This window comes from Natrix helvetica (assembly GCF_964273705.1).
Source record: "Natrix helvetica genome assembly, chromosome: 4".
Lineage (NCBI taxonomy): Eukaryota > Metazoa > Chordata > Lepidosauria > Squamata > Natricidae > Natrix > Natrix helvetica.
The window spans coordinates 9,773,009-9,798,130 of record NC_138550.1 but is presented as its reverse complement, the minus strand read 5'-3'; the positions used below and the strand labels follow the sequence as shown (position 1 = coordinate 9,798,130).

Here is a 25,122-nt window from a genome sequence, read left to right as displayed (position 1 = left end):
CACTTTGGTGCAATCTCATTATTCAAGCCACATAACCCTTGTTTTTCAAGGTACTGTACTATTTACGTACCTAACAGAAAAGTGGCTGTTTTTAATTATTGTTATTCTGGAAGGCCTTCGTTTCTCAGACAAGTATGAGCTCAATGGAAAATCACACACAACCACACAATATGCTATCTGAGGCTTCTCAGGAAACAACAACGGAATGAAAAACTGCTGTTGATCTTCTACCACTGCACCATAGAGAATATTCTAACTTACTGCATTTGTGTATGGTTTGCCAGTGGCACAGTGGCAAATAGGACAGCGCTCCAGAGGGTCAACGTCATTACCCAGAGGATCATTGATTGCCCTCTCCCCTCTTTGGAAGAGCTTTATAGCTCCCGCTGCCTTAAGAAAGTTCAAAACATTCTCATCCTGGGCACTTTTTTTTTTTGAACTATTACCATCTGGCCGCCGGTACAGGGCAATAAAAACAAGGACAAACAGACTAAAAAAACAGCTTCTATCCCAGGGCAGTAACTATATTGAATTCTACCATATAGTGCAATATCGGGTTTTCAATTTCAATTATATAGAATATAAAGGATGTATGTTTGTGTTTTTATTTTTATAATTGCAATATACACTGAAAACGGCATTTAATTTTGTTGTACCATTTGCAATGACAATAAAGTAAACTCAACTCAACTAATATTGTCCAGTCCAGTGTTTTTCAACCTCAACAAGTTTAAGATGTGTGGATTTCTGCTGCCAAAGTTTCTCAGTCAGCAGGTTAAAATCCACACGTCTTAAATTCGCTGAGGTTGAAGAACTCTGTTCTAGATCAACCAAGCTGCAGATATCAATTCTGCCCTTTGAGTCTTTAATCTTCTCCTGTTGATATCCAAAGGTGTTTTTCTTCTTTTTTTTTAACAGGCAACTGGACTTTTTCCTGGAAAACAGTTTGCTTCTCATCCAAGAACTGAAGAAGCTTCTTGGATGAGAAGCGAAACGCCTTCAAGGAAAAACAAAGAACGCCCAGTGGCCTCTTGAAAGAAAAAAAAAGCAGCACCTTTGGGACTACCATGACCCGAAGGACTGAGAATCTCCATAGATTTCCCACGTTGAGATCTTGAGATTAAAATTGTACAGGGAAGGCAACTAATGGTAACGGTTCCCCTCGCACATACGTGCTAGTCGTTCTTGACTCTAGGGGGCGGTGCTCATCTCCGTTTCAAAGCCGAAGAGCCAGCGCTAGCCGAAGACGTCTCCGTGGTCATGTGGCCAGCATGACTCAATGCAGAAGGTGCACGGAACGCTTTTACTTTCCCCACCAAAGGTGGCCCCTATTTTTCTACTTGCATTTTTACATGCTTTCGAACTGCTAGGTTGGCAGAAGGAAGGCAATTAGATCCTCACAATTCAAATGTTGCCTTCAACACGGCAAGTTCCAGGACTGCAAAGGTAGGGCAGTTTCTCATGTGGACGTTGGACCAGGCGTAGCCTGCGAACCTGATCACCTTCAAACAGTGAGTGGATGTCTTGCATTCATAGAATTTATGGCTGTTTAATTTGCTAGATTTCTAGCCTGAATTTTCTAAGATGACTTCCAAGGGGATGTCCCTTTTTTTATCTCTACAGTAGCAATCTGTGAGCTGCATTGAGCTGAAAGAGACATTGACTAGATTTCTGGCTCTAGATAATGTCGTAATCACTACAACTAGAGATATCCAGAGGATGGGACTTAAAAACTCAGTTTTTTGTACACCTATCAGGCATTGATAATAGGTATACCAAAAACACTCCCACTGACAGGGACAACTACTAGTATATAAAAAGAGAGCAAAACCTACTCTCTTCCAGCACTGATGATGTTATCTAGCTGGGTCATGAAATGTCTGCAAGAAAACAACCAAATTCAGGGACCTCCTAGGACTCCACAGCATGGGAAGAGTTTGGGAAAAGACCCTCCCTAGTTTTCCAGAGACTGAATAGAGAGGAGAGGAGGAATACTCTCAGTCTTGCAAGATTGATGTCAGATTTGCAAGGTAGTTCAGAAAAGAGACATACCTTGGTGAATTACCAGTAATCCTACTTTACTGCAAAACTTCCTCCTCCATCTCCCAAGATAAGGGATGGGCTGCTACGGGTTCGGGCAGGTTCGGGAGAACCTATAGCTAATGTTATGACCGATTTGGAGAACCTCCAAATCCCATCCATGGCTGGCCCCACCTACCCCGCCCCACTGCTCCCTCCCCACCCCTCCCAGGAGTCTCTACATAGCCCATTTTGGATGCAAGGTAAGTTCAAAGCACACGTGAAGCAGTGGTGGGTTCCGGATCCCGGTGCAACCGGTACGGTGCAACGGGGCTGGGTGTCCACCACATGAACGTGCACAGCGCATGCATGCATACTTACTGCCCGCGACGCTCCAGATGCTCGGTGGAGCATTGCGCAGGCGCTGTATGCTCTGTGTGCGGAAGCCCGGAAAACTTCAAATACCGGTAAGGAGCGCGAGCGGGTGGCCCCTCTGGAGACCATACCGGAATGGTACCTGGTGCTCCTGGCAGGCACTGGCACGCCCGTACCGGGACGTACTGATCGTAACTCACCACTGATGCGGGGGTGGGGTGGGGAATGGGCCTCCTGGAACTTCAAGGAGATCAGAAACAGGCCTGTTTCCAGCCCCTGGAGCCCAGGGGAGGCAGTTTTCGCCCTCCCAGAAGCTCAAGGAAAGCCTCCGGAACCTGAGGAAGGCAACACACACACACACACACACACACACACTCCACCGTGCAGGAGGTCAACTAGGCCGTGCCCACCATGGCCACGCCCACCCAGCAACCGGGAAGAGAACCCGTTGCTGAAATTTTTGAAGCCCATCCCTGCCCAAGGTTATTCTCACATGCTATTGCACACGGCCACTTGTAGTTTAACAAGCTAGAGAAATGGAGTCTTATCAGTAAAGAAATGCTGGTTGCAAGGTATTGCATTCATTTCTAAACAGCTCTTTGAGATCTCTTTTTTTTTTTAAAAAAGGGAGGTTGACATTTTCAGCAGTGTACCATTAAAAGAATGGGCAAATGGGATCCAAAACACCTGATATAGCAGAGATACCTGTTAGATATTAGCATATATCGTAGCAAGTCTCCTCTCTGGTCCGTCGCTACGGCGGGAAACAGGTATCGCTCTGATTGGTCGAGAGGCGTACCCGATTCCTATAAAAGGGGAACCCTCCGGCCACAGAGCAAGCTGGATCACTACTACTACTAATAAAGAGCTGATAAGTCACTACGTGTCCGCAGTCTGTTCTCTCGTTGCCCGCATCCAACATTGGCGACGAAGGTGGGATCGAGAGACAGATAGGACGAAGAGAGCTACTTCAGAATCTCAGGATTCGATCCAGCCCAGGAATTCGGCAGAAATTCCGGCAGCCATCTCAGGACACCGCAGCGCGGCAAATTCAAACGAAGAGAAGATGGCGATGCACACTCCACCCGCTCCATTCGACCCAACGAACGACGAATGGGAGGCTTTCATGATTCGCTTCAAGTGTTTTCTCGAAGCAAACGAATACACGGGGATAACCGATGCCCGAAAGAAAAACATCTTCCTCAGCTACTGTGGGCGAGAAGTTTTCAACACGGCCAGAGACCTCACCGCGCCTACTCCGATACAAGCGGTATCATGGATGGCGTTGCAACAGACTCTACAGACTCATTACGCGCCAAAACCTTCCCGCCACGTTTGCCGCCAGGAATTCAACACGCGGAACCAGAAGGCGGGAGAATCAATCAACCAATATGTTGCAGCTCTACGTAAAGCAGCGACTCATTGCGAGTTCAGGGATCTGGACGAACAAATCCTGGGAAGACTTGTGTGTGGGTTAAAGGACATTTCGCTACAGAAAAAACTATTGTCCAACCCGAATTTAACCCTCCAAATAGCACTCAACGAAGCAAGAGCATCCGAGTCAGCGGAAAGATCATCGGAAACAATACAACGAGGGTTCCACGTAAACCAGCCATCACCCAGACACACCAGAGTCCACTACGAGGACACAGATCCAGACTACGAGGATCCCGAGTTCGAGGACAGTCACCTGATGCGGAGCAGTCACATGAGGCCTGGGGGGAGACCCGGATTCCGCTTGCCGCCCTGCGCAAGCTGCGGAGGGAATCACCCCCGGTCTACCTGTCAGTTCAGGAACGTTGTTTGTTCACACTGCAACAAATTTGGGCACATCGCACGAGTGTGCCGGAGCGAAGTCCCTGCCTCCTCACGGCAGCCTCCAATGTACCGCCAACAGAAGCCCAACCCAGGGGCTTGGCGAAATCAAAAAGGGCGCCCAGAGAGAAATCCACAAGTGTTTACCTAGAGAGACAATCCCCAAAGAGCTGAAAGGGCGTATTCCCAGAGAGATTACACACAAAGAGCTGAAAGAGCGTTCTACCAAGACGCTCAACGAGAGTATTGTCAGGATACCGATGCTGAGATAGAGTTGTCCCAGAGAGAGGAATCGCGAACGTATCTCACCACAATAAGTCAGGTCCGCACCAAGCGGCCTAAAAAGCTGAAAGTCACAGTCCTCTTGGAGGGCTCTCCTTGCGAGCTGGAAGTTGACACAGGATCATCCCTGACGATCATTTCATGGGCCTCCATGAAAAAGGCTATCCCTAGCCTCAAAAAGAGCCAACTACGTGCACCAGACATCCTGCTACGAGACTACCAGGGGAACCGAGTACCCATCGTGGGCCAAGGCACTTTCCAAATCCGTTTCAAGGACATCGTAGCCCAGCTGCCCGTGACCATCGCCAGCGCGCCGTTACAGAACCTTCTAGGACTAGATTGGTTTGAAGCCTTGGGGCTAGAAGTCACCGGGATCAACGCCGTGGAGAACAGCAGCGCTGAGCAGATTTTTAAGGAGTTCGAGGATGTGTTCAGCCCCGGTCTTGGTAAGTATGTGGGTAAACCAATCTCATTCAACTTAGACCCCAAAGTGGCGCCAATCCGACTCAAACCGAGACGAATGCCTTTTGCACTCCGCCCAAAAATAGATAAGGAGATAGATAAGTTAATAGAGCAAGGAATCCTTGAGCCGGTGGATCACGCGCACTGGGAAACTCCCATTGTGACCCCAGTCAAACCAGACGGGTCAGTCCGCATCTGCGCGGACTATAAATGCACAATTAATGTCGCGCTACAACAAAGCACATATCCTGTGCCAGTTGTACAACACTTATTGCACTCGTTGGGACCAGGAAAAATATTTGCTAAATTAGACATGGCACAAGCTTACCAGCAACTGCCCGTGGATAGCGCCACAGCGGAGGCCCAAACTATAGTGACGCACAGAGGAGCATTCAAATGCAACCGGCTACAATTCGGTGTGAGTATTGCTCCAGGTCTGTTCCAGAGCGTCATGGAACAGCTTTTGCAAGGGATACCGGGAGTCGTCCCCTACTTCGACGACATCTTGGTGTCCACTGCAAACGAGGAGCAGCTACTAAAAAGAGTCAGAACTGTTTTGGCCAGAATCAGAGAGAAGGGTCTCCACCTCAAAAAAGAGAAATGCCAAATTAACGTGCCTAGTGTAGAATTCCTGGGATATAGAATCGATGGTCAGGGAATACACCCCACTTCAAAGAAAATTAAGGCGATCCAGGACGCCCCCACACCACGAAATCAGACCGAGTTGCAGGCCTTCCTCGGACTACTTAACTTCTACAGCGTTTTTCTGAGACAGAAGGCGACTGTTGCTGAACCGCTTCATCGACTACTCCAAAGGAACGCAACATGGAGATGGGGACGATCCGAAGCAGCAGCTTTTGCCGCAGTCAAGCGCCTGCTCACCACCGACTCGCTGCTAGTGCAATACAGCCAGACGCTACCACTGGTATTGACCTGCGATGCATCCCCATTCGGCGTCGGCACAGTCCTCAGCCACAGGATGCCAAACGGGAACGAAGCACCCATCGCCTTTTACTCCAGGACTCTTTCTTCGGCCGAGAGGAACTACAGCCAGATGGACAGGGAAGCGTTAGCTGCTGTTGCTGGAGTAAAACCTTTCCACGAATACCTCTACAGCCGCGATTTTGAACTGATTACAGATCATAAACCACTGTTGGGACTTTTGGTGGGAAACCGCCCCACACCAGTCTCCCTTTCTCCTTGCATGACCAGGTGGACTGTTTTCCTGGCCGCGTACTCATACAAGTTAATTCATCGACCGGGCTCCACTCTAGGACATGCAGACGCACTCAGCTGTTGCCCACTTCCGGATCTCTTGCCAGACCCCACTCCCGAGGTACCGGTATTGTTGATTGACTGTTTGGACTCAGGACCGGTTTCTTCCTGCGACGTTGCCAGATTCTCTGCTAGGGACAATATAATAAAGCAAGTGCAAACCTGGGTTTGGAGGGGGTGGCCGAAAGGAAACGTGGGCCCGGAATTCAAGCTATTTTGGGGGAAACGAGATGAACTTTCTGTGTTGTAAGGTTGTTTATTGTGGGGGGATCGAGTTGTTATTCCTTATGCGTTACGTAGAAATGTATTAGAAGCGTTACATGTGGGGCATCCGGGGATCGTTAGAATGAAGGCATTAGCAAGAAGTTATGTTTGGTGGCCCAACATGGACAAAGAAATAGAGGAATGGGTGGCCACTTGTGATCCATGCCAAGAATCGAGACCAGCACCCCCGGAAGCGCCAGCCACTGAATGGGAGAAGCCTAAAGCACCCTGGTCGCGAATACACATCGATTTCGCAGGGCCAGTCCAAGGTCAGACCTTCCTTATAGTTGTGGATGCATACTCCAAATGGCTAGAAGTAGTCCTAATGACTTCAACCATGGCAGAGGCAGTCATTAAGGTTCTACGGCGACTTTTCGCCACTCATGGCCTGCCCGACCTCCTGGTCTCCGATAATGGGCCCCAATTCACGGCCATGCAATTCGAAACGTACTTAGCAGGTCAGGGAATTCGGCATGCCCTCGTCGCGCCATTCCATCCGGCGTCAAACGGACAGGTGGAGAGAATGGTGCGATCCACAAAAGAGGCCCTCGCTAGGATGGGTCCAGGTGATTGGCAAACACGCATTGACCATTACCTCCTAATTCAGCATATCACCCCCAGCGCAACGACGGGTAGGAGCCCTGCTGAACTACTCATGAGCCGCCGTCTACGGTCTCACCTGGACCGTCTACACCCAAATTACTCTGCCACATCGCCCCCAGACTCTACAAGCAAAATTCGGAAATTTAGCATAGGGGATTCAGTATACGCCCACAACTATGCAGGGGGAACATTGTGGATGCCGGCAAGGGTCATTGGCATCACGGGTCCGCGATCGTATTTGCTAGAGCTTGAAGATGGACGGAATTGGAAAAGGCACATCGATCAACTACGAGGTCGCCTGACTCACTCCGACCTGCGAGCGGCAGAAGACAACTATCTGCCAACACCAAGTCAGCCATCCGAGGACCCCAACACAGAAAACCAGGACACCTGTGAGCCCAGGGTAGAACAAGAGGTCGAAGGCGGAACTGAACAAAGCCAAAGCGACGAAAGCCAGCAGACCCCCAAACGCGAAACAGAAAAAGCAACCGATCCTGAAACCACTCCTAATCAACCAGAACTGCGGCGTTCCACCCATGTAAGGCAAACACCCACTTATCTTAAGGATTATGTAACAAACCGGAATACTCCGTCTAAGAGGGGAGGGGTGTTAGATATTAGCATATATCGTAGGAAGTCTCCTCTCTGGTCCGTCGCTACGGCGGGAAACAGGTATCGCTCTGATTGGTCGAGAGGCGTACCCGTTTCCTATAAAAGGGGAACCCTCCAGCCACAGAGCAAGCTGGATCACTACTACTACTAATAAAGAGCTGATAAGTCACTACGTGTCCGCAGTCTGTTCTCTCGTTGCCCGAATCCAACAATACCCATCTTTGGGGTAGAAAAAGAAACCAGGATGAACCCAGTTAGATCTGGAAGATCTGAAGCTCGCTAGAACCTTACGAAGAATTGTTCTGAATTCTTCTCCGAAACGATAAGATATGTGACTTCACCGTACATCTGACCATATTTTACCTTTTTAGTTAGATTATATACCAGGCTATGCATCGATGGAGTACAGTCAACTCGAAGAGTGTAGTTACCTGGAAGAAAAGGACGGTATCATTACTCTATTTTAGGAGGAATCTTTTTAAATAATTAAATTTTATTTGGGGGAAACCCAACCAACCTAGTTTGAATGTGGATTTTTATTCTTTTTATGTTTCTGGGTTTTTTTTTAATGCTTTTGGATTTTTTTAGATAATAGAGTTGGAAGAGACCTTGAAGGTCTTCTAGTCCAATCCCCTGTCCAATCAGGAGACTTTATAGCATTTCAGAGAAATGACTTGTCTAATTTCTTCTTAAAACATTCAAATGTTGGCGAGGCCACAACTTGGCCTAGAAACCAGGAGACAGTGAATTCTAGTCTTTCTGGGTGATTTTGGGCTGGCCACTTTTTCTCAGCCCAATTTACATTACAGGGCTGTTGTGGAGAAAATAGAAGGGAGAATATTATAGGCATGTCCACCATGTTGAATTACTTATAAAGTAATAAAGGCAAGATAAAAATCTAACAAATGAATGAATGAATGAATGAATGAACAAATAAACAAACAAATGAATGTTTGGAACATTTTTAGTAAAAATTACAGTGTGGAAGCTGGATCTCAGATGAGTGACCCACAACAGCAAAGTTGGTAAGATTGGAGATCTTCTAATCCAATTCCCTGCTCAAGCAGGAAGCCCTATACCACTTCAGACAAATGGTTGCCCAATCTCTTCTTAAAAACTTCCCGTTGTTGGAGCATTCACAACTTCTGGAGGCAAGCTGTTCTATTTATTAATTGTTCTCATTGCCAGGAATTTCTCCTTAGTTCTAGGTTGGTTCTCGCCTTGATTAGTTTCCATACATCATTTCTTGTCCTGCTCTCAGGTGCTTTGGAGAATAAAGTAGGTTCTTTGTGGCAGCCCCTCAAATATTGGAAGACTGCTATCATGTCACTCTTACAATACAATACAATACAATACAATAGTAGAGTTGGAAGGGACCTTGGAGGTCTTCTAGTCCAACCCCCTGCCTAGGCAGGAAACCCTATACCGTTTCAGACAAATAGCTATCCAACATCTTCTTAAAGACTTCCAGTGTTGGGGCATTCACAACTTCTGGAGGCAAGTTGTTCCACTGATTAATTGTTCTCACTGTCAGGAAATTTCTCCTCAGTTCTAAGTTGCTTCTCTCCTTGATTAGTTTCCACCCATTGCTTCTTGTTCTACCCTCAGGTGCTTTGGAGAATAGTTTGACTCCCTCTTCTTTGTGGCAACCTCTGAGATATTGGAATAATGCTATCATGTCTCCCCTAGTCCTTCTTTCTCTTAAGCTAAACATACCCAGTTCCTGCAACCGTTCTTCATATGTTTTAGTCTCCAGTCCCCTAATCATCTTTGTTGCTCTTCTCTGCACTCTTTCTAGAGTCTCCACATCTTTTTTACATTGTGGCGACCAGAACTGAATGCAGTATTCCAAGTGTGGCCTTACCAAGGCATTATAAAGTGGTATTAACACTTCACGTGATCTTGATTCTATCCCTCTGTTGATGCAGCCTAGAACTGTGTTGGCTTTTTTGGCAGCTGCTGCACACTGCTGGCTCATATTTAAATGGTTGTCCACTAGGACTCCAAGATCCCTTTCACAGTTACTACTACTGAGTAAGGTATCACCTATACTGTACCTGTGCATTCCGTTTTTGTTGCCTAAGTGTAGAACCTTACTCTTTTCACCATTGAATTTCATTTTATTAGACAGTGCCCAATGTTCAAGTTTGTCAAGATCCTTCTGTATCTTAAGCCTATCTTCTGGAGTGTTGGCTATTCCTGCCAGCTTGGTATCATCTGCAAATTTGATGAGTTCCCCATTTATTCCCTCATCCAAATCATTGATGAAGATGTTGAAGAGTACTGGGCCTAAAACAGAGCCTTGGGGTACTCCACTGCATACTTCCCTCCATGTAGATGCAGTTCCATTGAGGACTACACGTTGAGTGCGGTTGGTCAGCCAGTTACGTATCCATCTGGTGGTGATGCTGTCTAACCCACATTCTTCTACTTTATCTAGTAGTAGGTTATGGTCTACCTTATCAAAAGCCTTACTGAAGTCCAAGTAAACTATATCAACGGCATTCCTCTGGTCCACTAATTTTGTCACATTATCAAAGAATGCAATAAGATTAGTCTGGCATGATCTGTTTTTGACAAATCCATGTTGGCTTTTGGCTATTACTTTGTTTGCTTCTAGGTGTTCGCAAATTCGTTGCTTGATTATTTTTTCCAGAATCTTTCCTGGTATTGAGGTTAGGCTGATAGGTCTGTAGTTTCCTGGATCTAATTTTTTCCCTTTTTTGAAGATGGGAACTACATCAGCTCTTTTCCAGTCCTCTGGTAGTTCCCCGGTGTTCCAGGATCTCTGAAAGATATAATTCAGTGGTTCTGAGATCTCGTCTGCTAGTTCCTTCAGAACTCTGGGGTGTAATCCATCCGGTCCTGGTGATTTGAACTCATCTAGGGTAGACAGGTGCTCACTTACCATTTTCTTCCCTATTTCAATTTGTGTTCCTAATTTTGTGGTGCTGCTTTTGATAGGTTGGAGTGTTTTATCCCTTTGTGTAAAGACAGATGCAAAACATGAGTTAAATAGTTCTGCTTTCTCCCTGTTGCTTGTCACCTTCTTGCCACTTTCTCCTAGCAATGGACCAATTGTTTCCTTAACTTTTTTCTTGTTTTTAACATGTTGGAAGAAGCTTTTTTTGTTAATTTTTACTTTTGTGGCAAGCCTTTCTTCATTGTGAGCCTTAGCTTTCCTCACTTCATCTTTACAGGCTCGGGCTATTTGCTGATATTCTGCCTTAGTTATGTCCCCCTCCTTCCACTTTTTATACTTACTTTTTTTGTCTTTCAGTTTGTCAGATAGTTGTTTATGCAGCCATGCTGGTTTCTTTTGGGAGCTGTTGTTTTTCTTCTTCATTGGTATTGTGTTAGACTGGGCTTTTCTAATCTCATTTTTCAAAATTTCCCAAGCTTCTTGAGTTGTTTTCCCCTCGAGGATTCTCATCCATGGAATTTTTCCCAAGCTCTCTCTAAGTTTATTGAAATTAGCTTTCTTAAAGTCCAAGACTCTAGTTTGACTTTGTTCTACTACTTGTGTTTGGATAATGTTGAATTCCAATATTGCATGGTCACTTCAACACCTTCTATCATTTCCTCTCTGTTAGTGAGAATTAAGTCCAGTATGGCTGATCCCCTTGTTTCCTTCTCTACTTTTTGGAAAACAAAGTTGTCTGCTAGGTTTGTTAGGAACCTGTTGGATCTTCCACTTGGTGCAGAGTTTGTTTCCCAGTTGATGTCAGGGTAGTTAAAATCTCCCATTACTATTGTGGTGTGCTTCCTACATACCTTAGTTAGCTGACTAGCAAAAAGTTCATCTTCTTCCTCTGCTTGGTTGGGTGGCCTGTAGTATAGACCTATGGCAATGTCATTTCCCCCACAACCTTTAATATTGACCCAAATGCATTCAAGATAGTTCTCATTATTGTTGTGCTCTATTTCTGTAGAGACATAGTTATTTCTTATATATAGTGCAACTCCACCTCCTCTTTTATTTGGTCTATTTCTTTTAAATAATTTAAATCCTTCTAGCTGTATGTTCCATTTGTCAGTTTCATCCCACCAAGTTTCTGTAATGGCAATAATATCATATCTGCCCTCTTTTACTTGAATTTCTAATTCTCCCTGTTTATTCCTCATACTCTGTGCATTGGTATATAGACATTTGAGTCCATTTTGATTGACCTTGTGTTTACTGTCTACATAACCTGTATTATGCCTGACTGCCCCTATTTTCTTGCCACTTGTGTGATTCATGCACATGGTATGACAATCACTATTACATGCTTGGTTTTGCTTGACAGCAGGAGTGATAATCTTACCCACACACACATCTATGTTACATGCATTTATAACCCTATGAATTTTAGTTTGCTGGGGACAGAGATGTTCTGTATCTATTAATTCTCTGTCCCCGCTCTTCAGTTTAAATGTTTATCAAGAAAATCTGTGAATTTAATGCCAAGTAACTCAGTTCCTTTCTTGGATGGGTGCAACCCATCTCTTTTGTACAGTTTTTCATTGGACCAGCTACAGGCTTCATGACTAGTAAAACCAAAGCCTTCCCTTTTACACCACTCCTTTAGCCAAACATTAAACTCTGCTACACGCTTAATCCTTCTTAATCCTTCTCTTCATTAGAATAGGCATGCCCAGTTCCCACAACCATTCATTGTATAGTTATAACTGTTGTGTCAGGAAATTTCTTCTTGGATTTGTCTGAAATTGTACAGAGTTTCCTGCTTGAGCAGGGGACTGGACTACAAAACCTCTAAAGTCCCTTCTATCTTTGTTATTTCGTTATTTGGAGTTAGTTTACAGAGTTGGGCGAAAGCTCAGGTTTGAGCAAACGCCACTAATCTCATATTTCTTATCTAAACTTTGTAAGACAATGTCAACTGAAATCTAATCTTAAATCCCTGGGAAGGAAGGTTTGACAAGCTCAGAACTTTCAAAGCACCTTATCAATTGTCCATTATCAATGCAGTTCAGAAATGACCAATCACACCAGTGTGTTTTACCTTCTATAGAGGAGTCAGCATTGATGTAAGCCACAGCCCGCTCTTGTAGTATTTTGACATTTTCCTACAACGGAAAGGAGGAATTGAAAACTGTTAAGTAATTAAGCTCCCCGTTAGGAGAGCGAGTATGCAGAGAAGAGTAATGAGAGTGATATGGAATAACACGCACAAACCAGCATACAGAGACACTGAATAATATAAAAATATAGTAGTTTACATCCCTAACAAAAACGAATTCAGATTACAGACAAAAATATTTCTTTATGGACTACTTTTTACATAAAGGTTATCCTCAGTTCATTTAATAACCATTTATCATTATGATGGCACGGAAAAAGTAATTTGTAACCATTTTTCACACCTATGCACTTTTCGCCATCTTCTGACAAGCAAAGTCAATGAGAAAGACCGATTCACTTAAGGACAGTGTTGCTAAATTAACAACTGAAGATTCACTTAACAACTGTGGCAAGGAAAGTCGAAAAGCGGGGCAAAACTCACTTAACAATTGTCTCACTTAGCATCCGAAAGTTTGGGCTCAATTGTGATTGTAAGTTGAAGGACTATCTGAATAGCTTTTTTTTTTACGTCGCCCCGAGTCCCTGTGGGGAGAGGGGGCGACTAATAAGTTCAAATAAATAAATAAATAATAAATAATAAATTTTTGTTTTAAATGATCCATCACAAATCTAACACCCTCAGGTGACACTTAATCTCTACAAGCCTCCATTATTAACATATTTTTCGGAGTTTAAGATGCACCAAGGTTTTGAAGAGGCATTTTTTTAAAAAAAAAAGTTTTTGCACTCTGCAAACCTCCGAAAAACGGCCCATTTTTCACTCATTTCTGCCCTCCCAGTCCCCAGGAGCTCTCTGAAAGCCTCCTAAAGGCTATGCACGCCCATTTTGGTGAAGGGACGGGGTTTCGGGAGGCAAAAAAATGCTGTATTCAGTGTATAAGACGCACCCAGATTTTCAGCCTCTTTTTTGATGGAAAAAGGTGCGTCTTATACTCTGAAAAATACGGTATCCTGAATTTTACAGTTTGTAGTTTTTCACATTTTTATTAGTTATAATTAATTTTTATCATTTTAATTAGTTATAACACTCTCAGGGGTCCTCAAAATCGAAATTCTTTGCAAGATATTGAAGATATTTGTGCAAATTAAAGGCCATGATACTCGTTTCAAAAAGTACAGGATTTTTTTCCCCTGAAAAATAATTTACATTAATACACACACCGTAATCAACCATGTTGACTTACCTCTGCCCACTCTGTTGATCCCATTAAGCCAAACTCCTCAGCATCCCAACTAGCAAAAATTATTGTCCTCCTGGGTCGCCAACCTATATTTATAATATTTAGAGCGTCGTTAGTTTAATAGTAAAAAAAATATTCATCTGAGAGTCAAGCCAGCCCAAATGACAATATTCTGTTCCTTGTTTCCTCTGCTTTTAATTCTCATTTGTTTTTCAGCAGTTTATGAATAACAAGCAGGCACTTAAAAATGGGTGCAGTGGGATAGTCCCATTTTTTGTCGTTGTTAGTTGCAAAGTCATATCAGACCCATCGCAACCCCATGGACAACGTTCCTCCAAGCCTTCCTGTCCTCTACCATCCTCTGGAGTCCATTTAAGCCATTTCAGGGACTCCATCCAGCCACCTCATTCTCCGCTGTCCCTTTCTTCTTTTGCCCTCAATCGTTCCCAGCATTAGGTTGAGTCAACCTTGAGCCTGGTGAGAATCAGCTATACTACACCCTAATCATTGTGCCACCATGGCTCTTTAATACAATACAATACAATACAATACAATACAATACAATACAATACAATACAATACAATACAATAGTAGAGTTGGAAGGGACCTTGGAGGTCTTCTAGTCCAACCCCCTGCCTAGGCAGGAAACCCTACACCATTTCAGACAAATGGCTATCCAACATCTTCTTAAAGACTTCCAGTGTTGGGGCATTCACAACTTCTGGAGGCATTGTTTGAAATAACTTAAAACATTTGACAGAAGGCAAGGGCTGTGCTTACAGACAACCACACAAAACCTTCCCACTTTTCTCTCGGCCTTTCTCAACTTCAGTAGCTTTAAGATGTTTGGCCTTACCTTCCTGCTTCAGCTTCCCAAAACTTCGGACGATCTCATGAACAGCCGCAGCTCCACTCTGGGGATCAATCCCACCAAACACCCATGAATCACGGTGGCCACCCAGAATGACGTATCTATCTGGATCAAAAGGGATGAAAAAAGCTTCACATTATGATAATGAAGTTGGTAAATCCCAAAGATGCTTTTTTCAGGAGGCAATTGGTCATCCTTGGTTGTTGTTTTTTTTTCATTTGAAGACGTTTTGCTTCTCATCCAAGAAGCTTCTTCAGCTCTGGCAGGATAGTGGGGAATGGAAGGATTTATATTCCTTGCAGACAGCTGGCCATTTGCATCCTTTTAGAGGGTCATTGAAGCACTTGGAGGTTTATCTCCTGGTCAGGAGCCAGGAGCACCCCTCAGGTGACCCTGAAGACAGAGATAAACCTCCAAGTGTTTCAAGGACCCTCTAAAAGGATGCAAATAACCAGTTGTCTGCAAGGAATATAAATCCTTCCCTTCCCCGCCATCCTGTCAGAGCTAAAGAAGCATCTTCGATGAGAAGCAAAATGTCATCAAATGAAAAAACAACAACAAGAAATTCCAGTTGCCTCTTGAAAAAGCATCTTTGGGACAACCATGAACTGGATGACTGAGAATCTCTACAGCCTTTTAGCTATGCAATTTGGGACGGACGCCTTTTGAATGGTGTGGGAGTAGGAATGGATTTCCAGAGGAAAAAATTGCAGACTACAGGAACCATTTGCACCACTCAGGTGTCCCTGAGGACAGAGATAAATCTCCAAGTGGCCTCAGTGACCCTCTAAAAGGATGCAAATGTCCAGCCGTCTGCAAGGAGCCTACATCCTTCCTTTCCCCACCATCCAGCCAGAGCTGAAGAAGCTTCTTGGATGAGAAGCGAAACATCTTCAAAAGAAAAAACAAGAAAGTCCAGTTGCCTCTTGAAAAAGCACCTTTGGGACAACCATGGGCTGGATAACTGAGAAGAGTCTCTACAGAAGTTGGAAAATATTCACCAAAAGGGGCCTGGAAAAAGGGGCCACCATGAATCCTTTCTTTTATTATTTTAGAGCTTTTAAAAATGAGTCTTAAATAAGAAATTAATACCCCTGAGTAGGATTGTCTTAATTTACAAGAGCACTTCTGGCATCCAGTTCTGTTCCCAGTTCTGTTCCCTGAAGGCATCCATCAGCAGGGACCAGTGGCGTAGCGTGGGGGGTGCAGGGGGGGCCGGCCGCACCGGGCGCAACATCTGGGGGGGGCGCGCTCGCACTCGCAGCTCTGACGATGCCATAGGTCCCTTCTCCGATCCGGTTCAGCTTCTTGAACTCCTTGATGCTCCGGCATCTTCCCAGTTGGAAGGAGAGCTGGTGAGAAGGCCGTTTCTGCGGCTTGGGGGCGCGGGGGGAAGCAGCCGGTGTGTGTGTGTCAGGGTGGGCTGGGGGAGCAGCTCCTGCCTGGATACAGCACCGGCGCCCGGCAGGTGAGCGCGGACTACACACCCCAGCCCGCCCGGCCGCCGAGGGAGCGCGAAGGGCACCCTGGCAGTCGGAGTCCGCTCACCCGGTGTGCGGGAGGCACCGTGAAGAAGCCGCCGTGCAGCCGCTTCAGGCGCAGAGGCTCGGGCTCTTGCTCCGCGCCTCCCGCTTCCGCACAGGCCAGCTGGAAGGGGCGGGTCGAGAAAGCCTGCTGGGTCGCCCCTGCCCGGCCCCGCCTGCCAGCCAGGAGGGCTTGCTTTGTTCCTGGCCACTGACGCTCTTCTCCGAACAGTGGCGATGGGCACCTGGGCAGCCCTTGCCCGGTGCAATTGGAGGGAGGGGGCTCACCAGCCTCCCGGCCCCACAAGGCAGTCGGTCTATTCCTTCTTTCCTCAAAAGCAGGGACCTCCCCCCACCCCGCACTCCATGCCAAGAAGCCTCTTACTCACTTTAGGAAGTGAAGTTACTGCATTTAACAAACACAAATATTGGAAGAGAAGAGAAGAGAAGGGTTGGGGCGTCAGACTGGCCCGTCTCAGCTCCGGAAGCTCCTGGGATGACCCTGCACTGGCAGGGGGGCAGTGGCATAGCGTGGGGGGTGCAGGGGGGGCCGGCCGCACCGGGCGCAACATCTTAGGGGGCGCAAATTACTTGCCTTGCCCCGGGTGCTGACAACCCACGCTACGCCACTGGCAGGGACTAAGCTTTGAAATGCTATCCATGCTAAGGATAGCATGTTGAGGTTGCCCTACAGATGATCTTAGAACGTGGTATAGGTGTTTGGAGGAAAAAAAATAAAGATTTATGATAAGAACCTAAGAAAGATAAAAATTACAAGTTAAGGTTAAATGTCATGTGTGTGTGTGTGTGTGTGTGTGTGTGTGTGTGTGTGTGTATGTATGTATGTATGTATGTATTTTTTGGGGTATAAGATGCACCAAGATTTTGAAGAGGCAAATTAAAAAAAAAAGGGTTTTTGAACTCTGCAGACCTCCCCAAAACGGTCCGTTTTTCATCAGAAAAAGGGCATGCATAGCCTTTAAGAGGCTTGTAGAGTGCTCCTGGGGACTAGCCCCCCCCAAAAACGAGCAAAAAAACAGCCCATTTTCCGCTCATTTCTGCCCTCCCCAGCCCCCAGGAGCACACTGGAAGCCTCCTAAAGGCTATGCACGGCCATTTTTGCAAGGGGGCGGGGCTTCGGGAGGCCAAAAAGGCTGTATTCAGTGTATAAGATGCACCTAGATTTTCACCCTCTTTTTTGGGGAGAAAGGTGCATCTTTTACTCCAAAAAATATGGTACTTAAGAAGAATTTAAGAAGAACAAAGCTTATCAGAGGCAAGCAGCCAAAATACTAGATAGTTAATTAAGAGGGTTCAGAATTGTGAAATTTAAGTGAAACATATTAGGGGGAAAATTGTAAAGATGAATGTATATACCGACTTGAAACTGATATAAGAAGGAACATGAAGTTCCAGTGCGTTGTATAAATGTAATCCACGTCTATGTTTTTGTATTTGTATGTTTTAAAATATTTTTTTTAAAAAAGAACACATAGAATAATAGGGATGGAAAGGACCTTATGGTCTTCTAGTCCAACCCTCTGCTCAAGCAGCAAACTCCATATTACTCCAGACAAGTGTCTTGCCAAGCCTCTTCTTAAAAGCCTCCAGTGATGGAGTAGCCACAACTTCTGAAGGTAAGCTGTTCTACTGATGAATTGTTCTCACTGTTAGGAAATTTCTCCTTGGTTCTAGGTTGCCTCTTTCCTTCATTAGTTTCCATCCATGGCTTCTTGTCCTGCCCTCAGGTACTGTGGAGAATAGGTTGAGCCCAGTGGTGGGATTCAGCCAGTTCGCACCCATTCGGGAGAACTAGTTGTTAACTTTCTAAGCAGTTTGGAGAACCGGTTGTTGGAAGTAATCTCATTTTTTCCATTTTACAGGGCTAATCCTGTAAGGAAGGCAGGAAGGAAACATTCTGGTGTTTCTAGCCTAATCTTTATTGCCCTGCTTACAGAAACTGCCTCTCCGGTTAACCCTGATTACATTGTAACAGCTAAGGTGAAGCGCCCATCGACTTGAGTGATGTTGAGTTGGCCATGCCCACCCAGTCACATGACCACCGAGCCACACCTACCAACTGGTCATTCGGGCAGAGAACCGGTTGTTAAATTATTTGAATCCCACCACTGGTTGACCCCCTCTTCTCCTGTGACAGCTCTTCAAATACTAGAAGACTGCTATCATGGCACCCCTTAGTCCTACTCTCCATTTGATTAGACCAGTGGTGAGTTACAACCGGTACGCTCCAGTACGGGCATACCAGTGCCTGCCGGGAGCACTGGGTACCGTTCCGGTACGGTGCTCAGGAGGGCCCACCCGCGCTCCTTACTGGTATTTGAGGTTTTCACGGCTTCTGTGCATGGAGCGTACAGCGCCTGCGCAACGCTCCGCCGAGCAGCTGGAGCGTCGTGGAGGTATTGTGTAGCGTCACGGGTGGTAAGTACGCATGCACGCGCTATGTGTGCATTCATGTGGTGGACGCCCAGCCCCATTGCACCATACCGGTTGTAACGGGATCCGGAACCCACCACTGGATTAGAGACACCAATTCCTGGAATTTCATTCTCTGAAAATGTGTTATAACGCAAAACTAGATCTTACAAAACCTGTGTGTGAGACAGACTTTACCTGGCTCTGTTGCTCCTCGGAGAATTCCAATCACATTGTAAATCCGTCTCACTTGCTTGAAGCTGTAGATGTGCATTCTCACTTTTCTAATGCAATTAAAGAAAAAGAAAAGAATCAGGCTAAACATCCTTAAAAGTGAAACAGCTGGATTTGGAAAAAGAGCAAGGCTTATATTCTGCACTACACTTCATTGCACCGCTCATTGGCATACAATCGAATATGGCAACCTAATGCTGCTGGGTTTTTTTCTTTTTTAAAATAAATTTTTTAAATTTTCTATTAATTACATTCCTTAGTGCTCAATCAACATTGTGTTGTCTGGGTATTTAATTTGCTTAACAATACAAATGCCATTCTTACTCTCCACCCCATTTTTTCCAGCCACCAATAAAATAAATTCCAAGTTTTTACAATATTCTGTTTTCTTTCGGTTTGATTTTCAGTGTAAGACAGTCCATTTCTGCACAGTCTAATATCTTCTCAATTATCTCTTCATCTTGAGGTGTTGCTTCATCTTTCCAATATTGTGCGAAGATAATCCTTGCTGCTGTTCAAAAATGTAATACTAAATATATGCTTCTCTAAAAGGATGCTTTAAATTTTTTTTGATATCCTCTCTCTGTAGAAAAACAGGTGTGTGTGTGTGTGTGTGTGTGTGTGTGTGTGTGTGTGTGTGTGTCTCCTCAGCATAACTCTGGAACGTCTTGAGTAATTTCAACCAAATATGGTACACAGATTACTTACTCTCTGGAAACAAATACTGTGGAGGTAAGACACCCCTAAAACTCCTCGGTGTGTGTGTTCTGTTAAGATACAGCCTGTTGTGCCTTAAAATGGCTTCTACTGTACTGCCTTAAAATGGATTCTACAGTACAGGGCAGTGGAGTTGCCATGGTAATGGCTTCACAGTACACCACAAGGGGGCTCCCTCTGGTAAGGGGGAAAATCCAACATTAGAAATTACGTTTGATCCGGACATTTTCCCCCTATAAATAAATACCTGGGCAATGCCAGGTTTTCACTAGTCCCTTATAAAAACAGTTAGGGCTGCTGGTTTTTTTTCTTCTTCTGTGGGATGCCCATGATGAAAGTCCTTCTGGAAGATTGTCAGTGAAAACCAGGCCATACACTTTCATTTCATACTTAATTTTGGAGCAGGGGGAGGTCATAATTCAAATGGACACTAGGCGAGGATTATCTATATTACCCCAAGCAGTTCCTTCACTTCATTTCATTTCATGAGAGGGTTTATCGACTAGCCGCCATCAGTTACCTCCTGATCTATCCCATTCTAAAAGAGAAAGTGTTGTTGTCTCCCGACCCTTTTATTTTATTTATTACTAGCTGATAACCCGGAGTCGCCCGGGTATTTATTTATCCTAATTCTGTATTGGATTGGAGCCCTTTTGTGGCGTACTGTGAAGCTATTACCATGGCAACTCCACTGTGCTGTACAGTAGAAGTCATTTTAAGGCACAACAGACTGTATCTTAACAGAACTTGAATCCAAAATGCACACTATCACTGTCAAAAGTACTGTGATTCGACACTATAGATATAATTCATTCCTTTTCATTTCAGCAGCCTAGGCATTCCAGGGTTATGCTGGAACACACACACACACACACACAAACACACACTGAGGGGTGTTAGGGGTGTCTTACCCTCCCAGTATTTGTTTCCAGAGAGTAAGTCATCTGTGTACCAAGTTTGGTTGAAATTGCTCAAGGCGCTCCAGAGTTATGCTGGAACACACACGGACACAGACAGACAGACAGACAGACAGACAGATAGATAGACAGATATTTGCTTCTTAACAAGTTTTACCAAAGGTTCCATGAAACTTGACCTCACCTTTTTGAAGACCTTCCTGCAAAGCCAGGTCCCACATTATAAGGCACCGAAAGCTGTCCCTTCCAACTGTCATCAGGTGCAGGAGCGCCTCCCATTTCCCTGTTGGAAGCAAGAAAAGTTACAACCCTCTTATTTTGGGAAATGCTTTGACTTGGAATTTAAAAGAAAAAGTATTGTTCCACTTTCCAAGAAAAGAAAATAGATTCCTGCTGACACTGAAATTGAAATGGGGAGGAGATTTTGAACTCTCATCCCCTTAATGCTTTAGATAGATGGATGGATAGAAGGATAGATAGATAGATAGATAGATAGATAGATAGATAGATAGATAGATAGATAGATAGATAGATAGATAGATAGATAGATAGATAGAAAGGCAGGCAGGCAGACAGGCAGGCAGGCAGGCAAAGACAGAGACAGAGACAGAGACAGACAAGAGAGAGGGGGAGGGGGAGAGAGAAAGGTTTAACATTACTTAGCAGAATTACAATAATAAGATAGGAGAATGAATGAATGAATGAATGAACAAACCAGTCAATCAGTCAGTCTGTCAGTCAATCAATAATCAATCTATCTATTCATATACATATATATATAACATATATATTACATATATATTACATATATAAACAAGGATAAGGGATAAAGCTGAAGAAACCAGCTCCTTGTACGGCATGCTCTTCTGAATATTCATTTCTCTCTTTAATAAGCAGGCGTTGCAAAATTAAGTTCCATTATGCTGCAGAAAGTTTTCTTCCAAAAGCATCTATTACTGCCGTCTTTCCTCTCTTTCCTCTATCCTACACAGTAGCAGTACCAGTCACACCTCGACTTATGGCTGGTCATATGGAGACAGTTTGAATTTACAACCGACTCCCCCAGCCTACTCTGCGCATCCGCCTGGACATTTTTGCGCATGCGCAAACGTGTTGTGCGCACGCCCGTAGTAACAAAATTGGCAACCCACCGCTGCTACTGATCAAGAGTAACATAAGGATTGTATCATTGGGACTTACTTTAGCAGCTTCTCAGCATCATGATAACCAATAGGGTGGACAGGAATATTTAAGTGATTAGCTGCACTTTGAGCTTCCTTCAAGCGATAGGCATATTCTAGAGTAAGAAAGGCACCAATTACTATACTATATCCCCTTGATGGCGAACGCAGAGCCCTTTCTGCGGGCATGTGATCCATTGCCCCATCTCAGCTCCACTGCATGCATCTCCCTCCAGCCAGCTGATTTCCGGATCTCTGCCATGCATGCGCAGGGGGTGTATACAGTAGATACACATGCATGCACAGGAGGGGGTCACGGGATGTGTAAATGTATGCATGGGAGATAGAGGGAAGTACGGGAGGTGGCGCGCCCCCCTGTGCCCCATTTTTCATCCCAGGAGGCTGCAGGGAGGCCTGCTAGGCCCAAAACGGGGCACAGGAGCGCATATGTGGGAGGGAAGGGGGAAGCATGGGGTTGGGTGCATATGTAGGGAGTGGAGTGGACTGGGGTACTGCGCACGCGTTGCATTATGAGTGTGGGCATGCTTGCACATGTTGTCAGGAGCACACGCTTTTGGCATGTTATCCCAACTCAACACAAAAAATATTGTATTGCCCCACAGCTTATTGGCCACAGTAAGATGTCCACAGCTAGTTGTCCAATTCCTGCCTCAATTGTATCTATCTTATATAAAAATGTTTTGTGTGTGTGTGTGTGTGTGTGTGTGTGTGTGTGTGTTCCAGCATTTCAATTTCAATCAAACTTGGTACACAGATGACTTACTCTCTGGAAACAAATACCCCTAAGACACCCCTAACACCTCTCGGGGTGTGTATTCTGTTAAGATACAGCCTGTTGTGCCTTAAAATGGCTTCTTCTGTACTGTCTTAAAATGGCTTCTACTGTACAGCGCAGTGGAGCTGCCATGGTAATGGCTTCACAGTACTCCACAAGGGGGCTCTCTCTGGTAAGGGGGAAAATGCAACATTGGAAATTACATTTCTGGGGGCAGAGGGAAAACATTTTTAACTAATTTAATTGTCGCCAAAATCAGGACTCAGGGAGAAGTTGCTCTTGCCATCACCTCTTCAGGAATTATGGCGACATTGATGGAAGGAGGGAGGACAGCCCATTCCTCACGTTGCCACTTAACATCGCCATTCCTGTCTCATACAGGATTGGGATAAATAAATACCCAGGCAATGCCAGCTTATTTTTTGGAGTATAAGATGCACCTTTTTCCCTCAAAAAAGAGGCTGGAAATCTGGGTGCATCTTATACACTGAATACAGCATTTTTTGCCTCCCCAAACCCCGCCCGCTTCACCAAAATGGCTATGCATAGCCTTTAGGAGGCTTTCAGAGTGCTCCTGGGGGCTGGGGAGGGCAGAATTGAGCAAAAAATGGCTCGTTTTTTAGTCAATTTTGCACCCCCCAGCCCCCAGGAGCACTGTATAAATGTCCTAAAGGCTATGCATCTCCTTTTTTTTGACAAAAAATGGGCCCGTTTGCACAAAACTGAGCCATTTTTAGCTCATTTTTGCCCCCCACCCCCCAGGAGTACTCTGCAAGCCTCCTAAACGCTATTCATGCCCCTTTTTTGAAACACAAAAAAAGGACCGTTTTCGCGAAAAACGGACCATTTTTGTGAGGTCTGCAGAGTGCAAAATATTTTTTTTTGTAATTTGCCTCTTCAAAATCTTGGTGCATCTTATACTCCGGTTTATACTTGGTGTGTCTTATACTCTGAAAAATATGATAGTTCAACAAATAAAAAACACAATTGAATGCTATTTTTCTTATGACACTGTTCTCACAAGTATCTGAGCCTCAGGATTGTGCCTCTTTTAGGACGCATCCCCTAGAAGTCCTCTTTTCTGGTCACCTTTAGCGGGATATCCTGGAGTGAGGGGATCTCCAGCACCATCCAGAAGGAGGACATTTCCACGCTGGGCTCCTCCTCCTGGCAGATTCCAACCATCTGGGTAAGGCTGAACTCCGGGAGCACAAGAATCAGCAGGGTCTGAGTATAAAATGATGCCTTTGGCCCCAGCCAGGTAAGCGTTCTTAACCTAAGGATAAACAGGATTGGCGAACTACAGTATTTGATTTTATTCACCTAGCTAAAAAATTTTTTCCCGTAGCTTGACTAATAGAATAGCAATAGCACTTAGACTTATGTACCACTTTATAGTGCTTTGCAGCCCTCTCTAAGCAGTTTACAGAGTCAGCCTATTGTCCCCAATAATTTCGGTCCTCATTTTACCCACCTCGGAAGGCTGGAAGGCTGAGTTAACCTTGAGCCTGGTGAGATTCGAATGGCCAAAGTGCAGGCAGACAGCGGGCAGCAGAATTAGCCTGCATTGCTGCACTCTAACCACTGAACCATTGCAGCTCTTATATTATACAATAGAACAGAATAACAGAGTTGTAAGGGACCTTGGAGGACTTCTAATCCAATCCTCTACTCCGGCAGGAAACCCTCTACCATTGTGGACAAATGGTTGTATAATCTCTTCCTGAAAACTAATAGTGTTGGAGAATCCACAACTTCTGGAGGCAAGTTGTTCCATTGATTAATTGTTCTAACTGTCAGGAAATTTCTCCTTAGTTCTAAGTTGCTTCTCTCCTTGATTAGTTTCCATCCATTGCTTCTTCTCCTGCCTTCTGGTCTTTGGGGAATAGGTTGACTCCCTCTTCTTTGTGGCAACCCCTGAGATATCGGAACACTGCTATCATGTCACCTCTAGACCAGGGGTGAGTTGCTGCTGCATGCACAGAACATTAAAAAATGTCTTAAAAACTTGCCGACAATGGTGTGGGAGACTGGGGAACCAATTCAGGGGCGTGGCCAGCCTGCCGTCCCTACCGTTTCGGTGACCCAGTCACAATTTCCACTACCAGTTCACCCAAAACTGCAAACTGGTAGCAACCCATCTCTTCTCTAGTCCTTCTTTTCATTAGACTAGATTTAACTAATTCTTGCAACTGTTTTTCATCTGTTTTAGCCTCCCGTCCCCTAATCGTTTTTCGGTTTCTCATAAGCATTCCCCTGAAAAAGCAAAGCTGATACCCTCTTACCTTATTTCCTCTGAAGACCTTCCCATATCTGACAATGACAATTTTCCCGGAACAATTAATTCCCATCTCTCGCTCTAATCTGTGGAAATCCTCTATCCTGCCATAGTTCACATACACCAAATCTCCCTGGAATACAAATGGTGTGTTAACAACGCATACAGATGACATGGGGAAGTTGCATAGTGCACCC

The 25,122-nt window shown here is 44.9% G+C and overlaps 1 protein-coding gene across 2 annotated transcripts in view; it reads right to left on the bottom strand.

The window, feature by feature from the left end:
* The window catches only part of LOC309390713 (putative N-acetylated-alpha-linked acidic dipeptidase), a 50,006-nt gene that overhangs the window by 13,281 nt on the left and 11,603 nt on the right, over positions 1-25,122 (bottom strand). The window contains exons 5-13 of one of the 2 annotated variants that reach the window (XM_081950350.1): positions 24,933-25,058; positions 23,737-23,923; positions 21,871-21,967; positions 20,855-20,953; positions 19,001-19,086; positions 14,832-14,951; positions 13,978-14,060; positions 12,714-12,777; positions 8,071-8,138 (exon numbers count right to left, since the gene is read on the bottom strand). In XM_081950350.1, coding sequence (XP_081806476.1) covers positions 8,071-8,138; positions 12,714-12,777; positions 13,978-14,060; positions 14,832-14,951; positions 19,001-19,086; positions 20,855-20,953; positions 21,871-21,967; positions 23,737-23,923; positions 24,933-25,058 — 930 coding nt within the window. The remainder of the gene's footprint in view (positions 1-8,070; positions 8,139-12,713; positions 12,778-13,977; positions 14,061-14,831; positions 14,952-19,000; positions 19,087-20,854; positions 20,954-21,870; positions 21,968-23,736; positions 23,924-24,932; positions 25,059-25,122) is intronic. The other variant, XM_081950351.1, reaches the window with a different exon arrangement.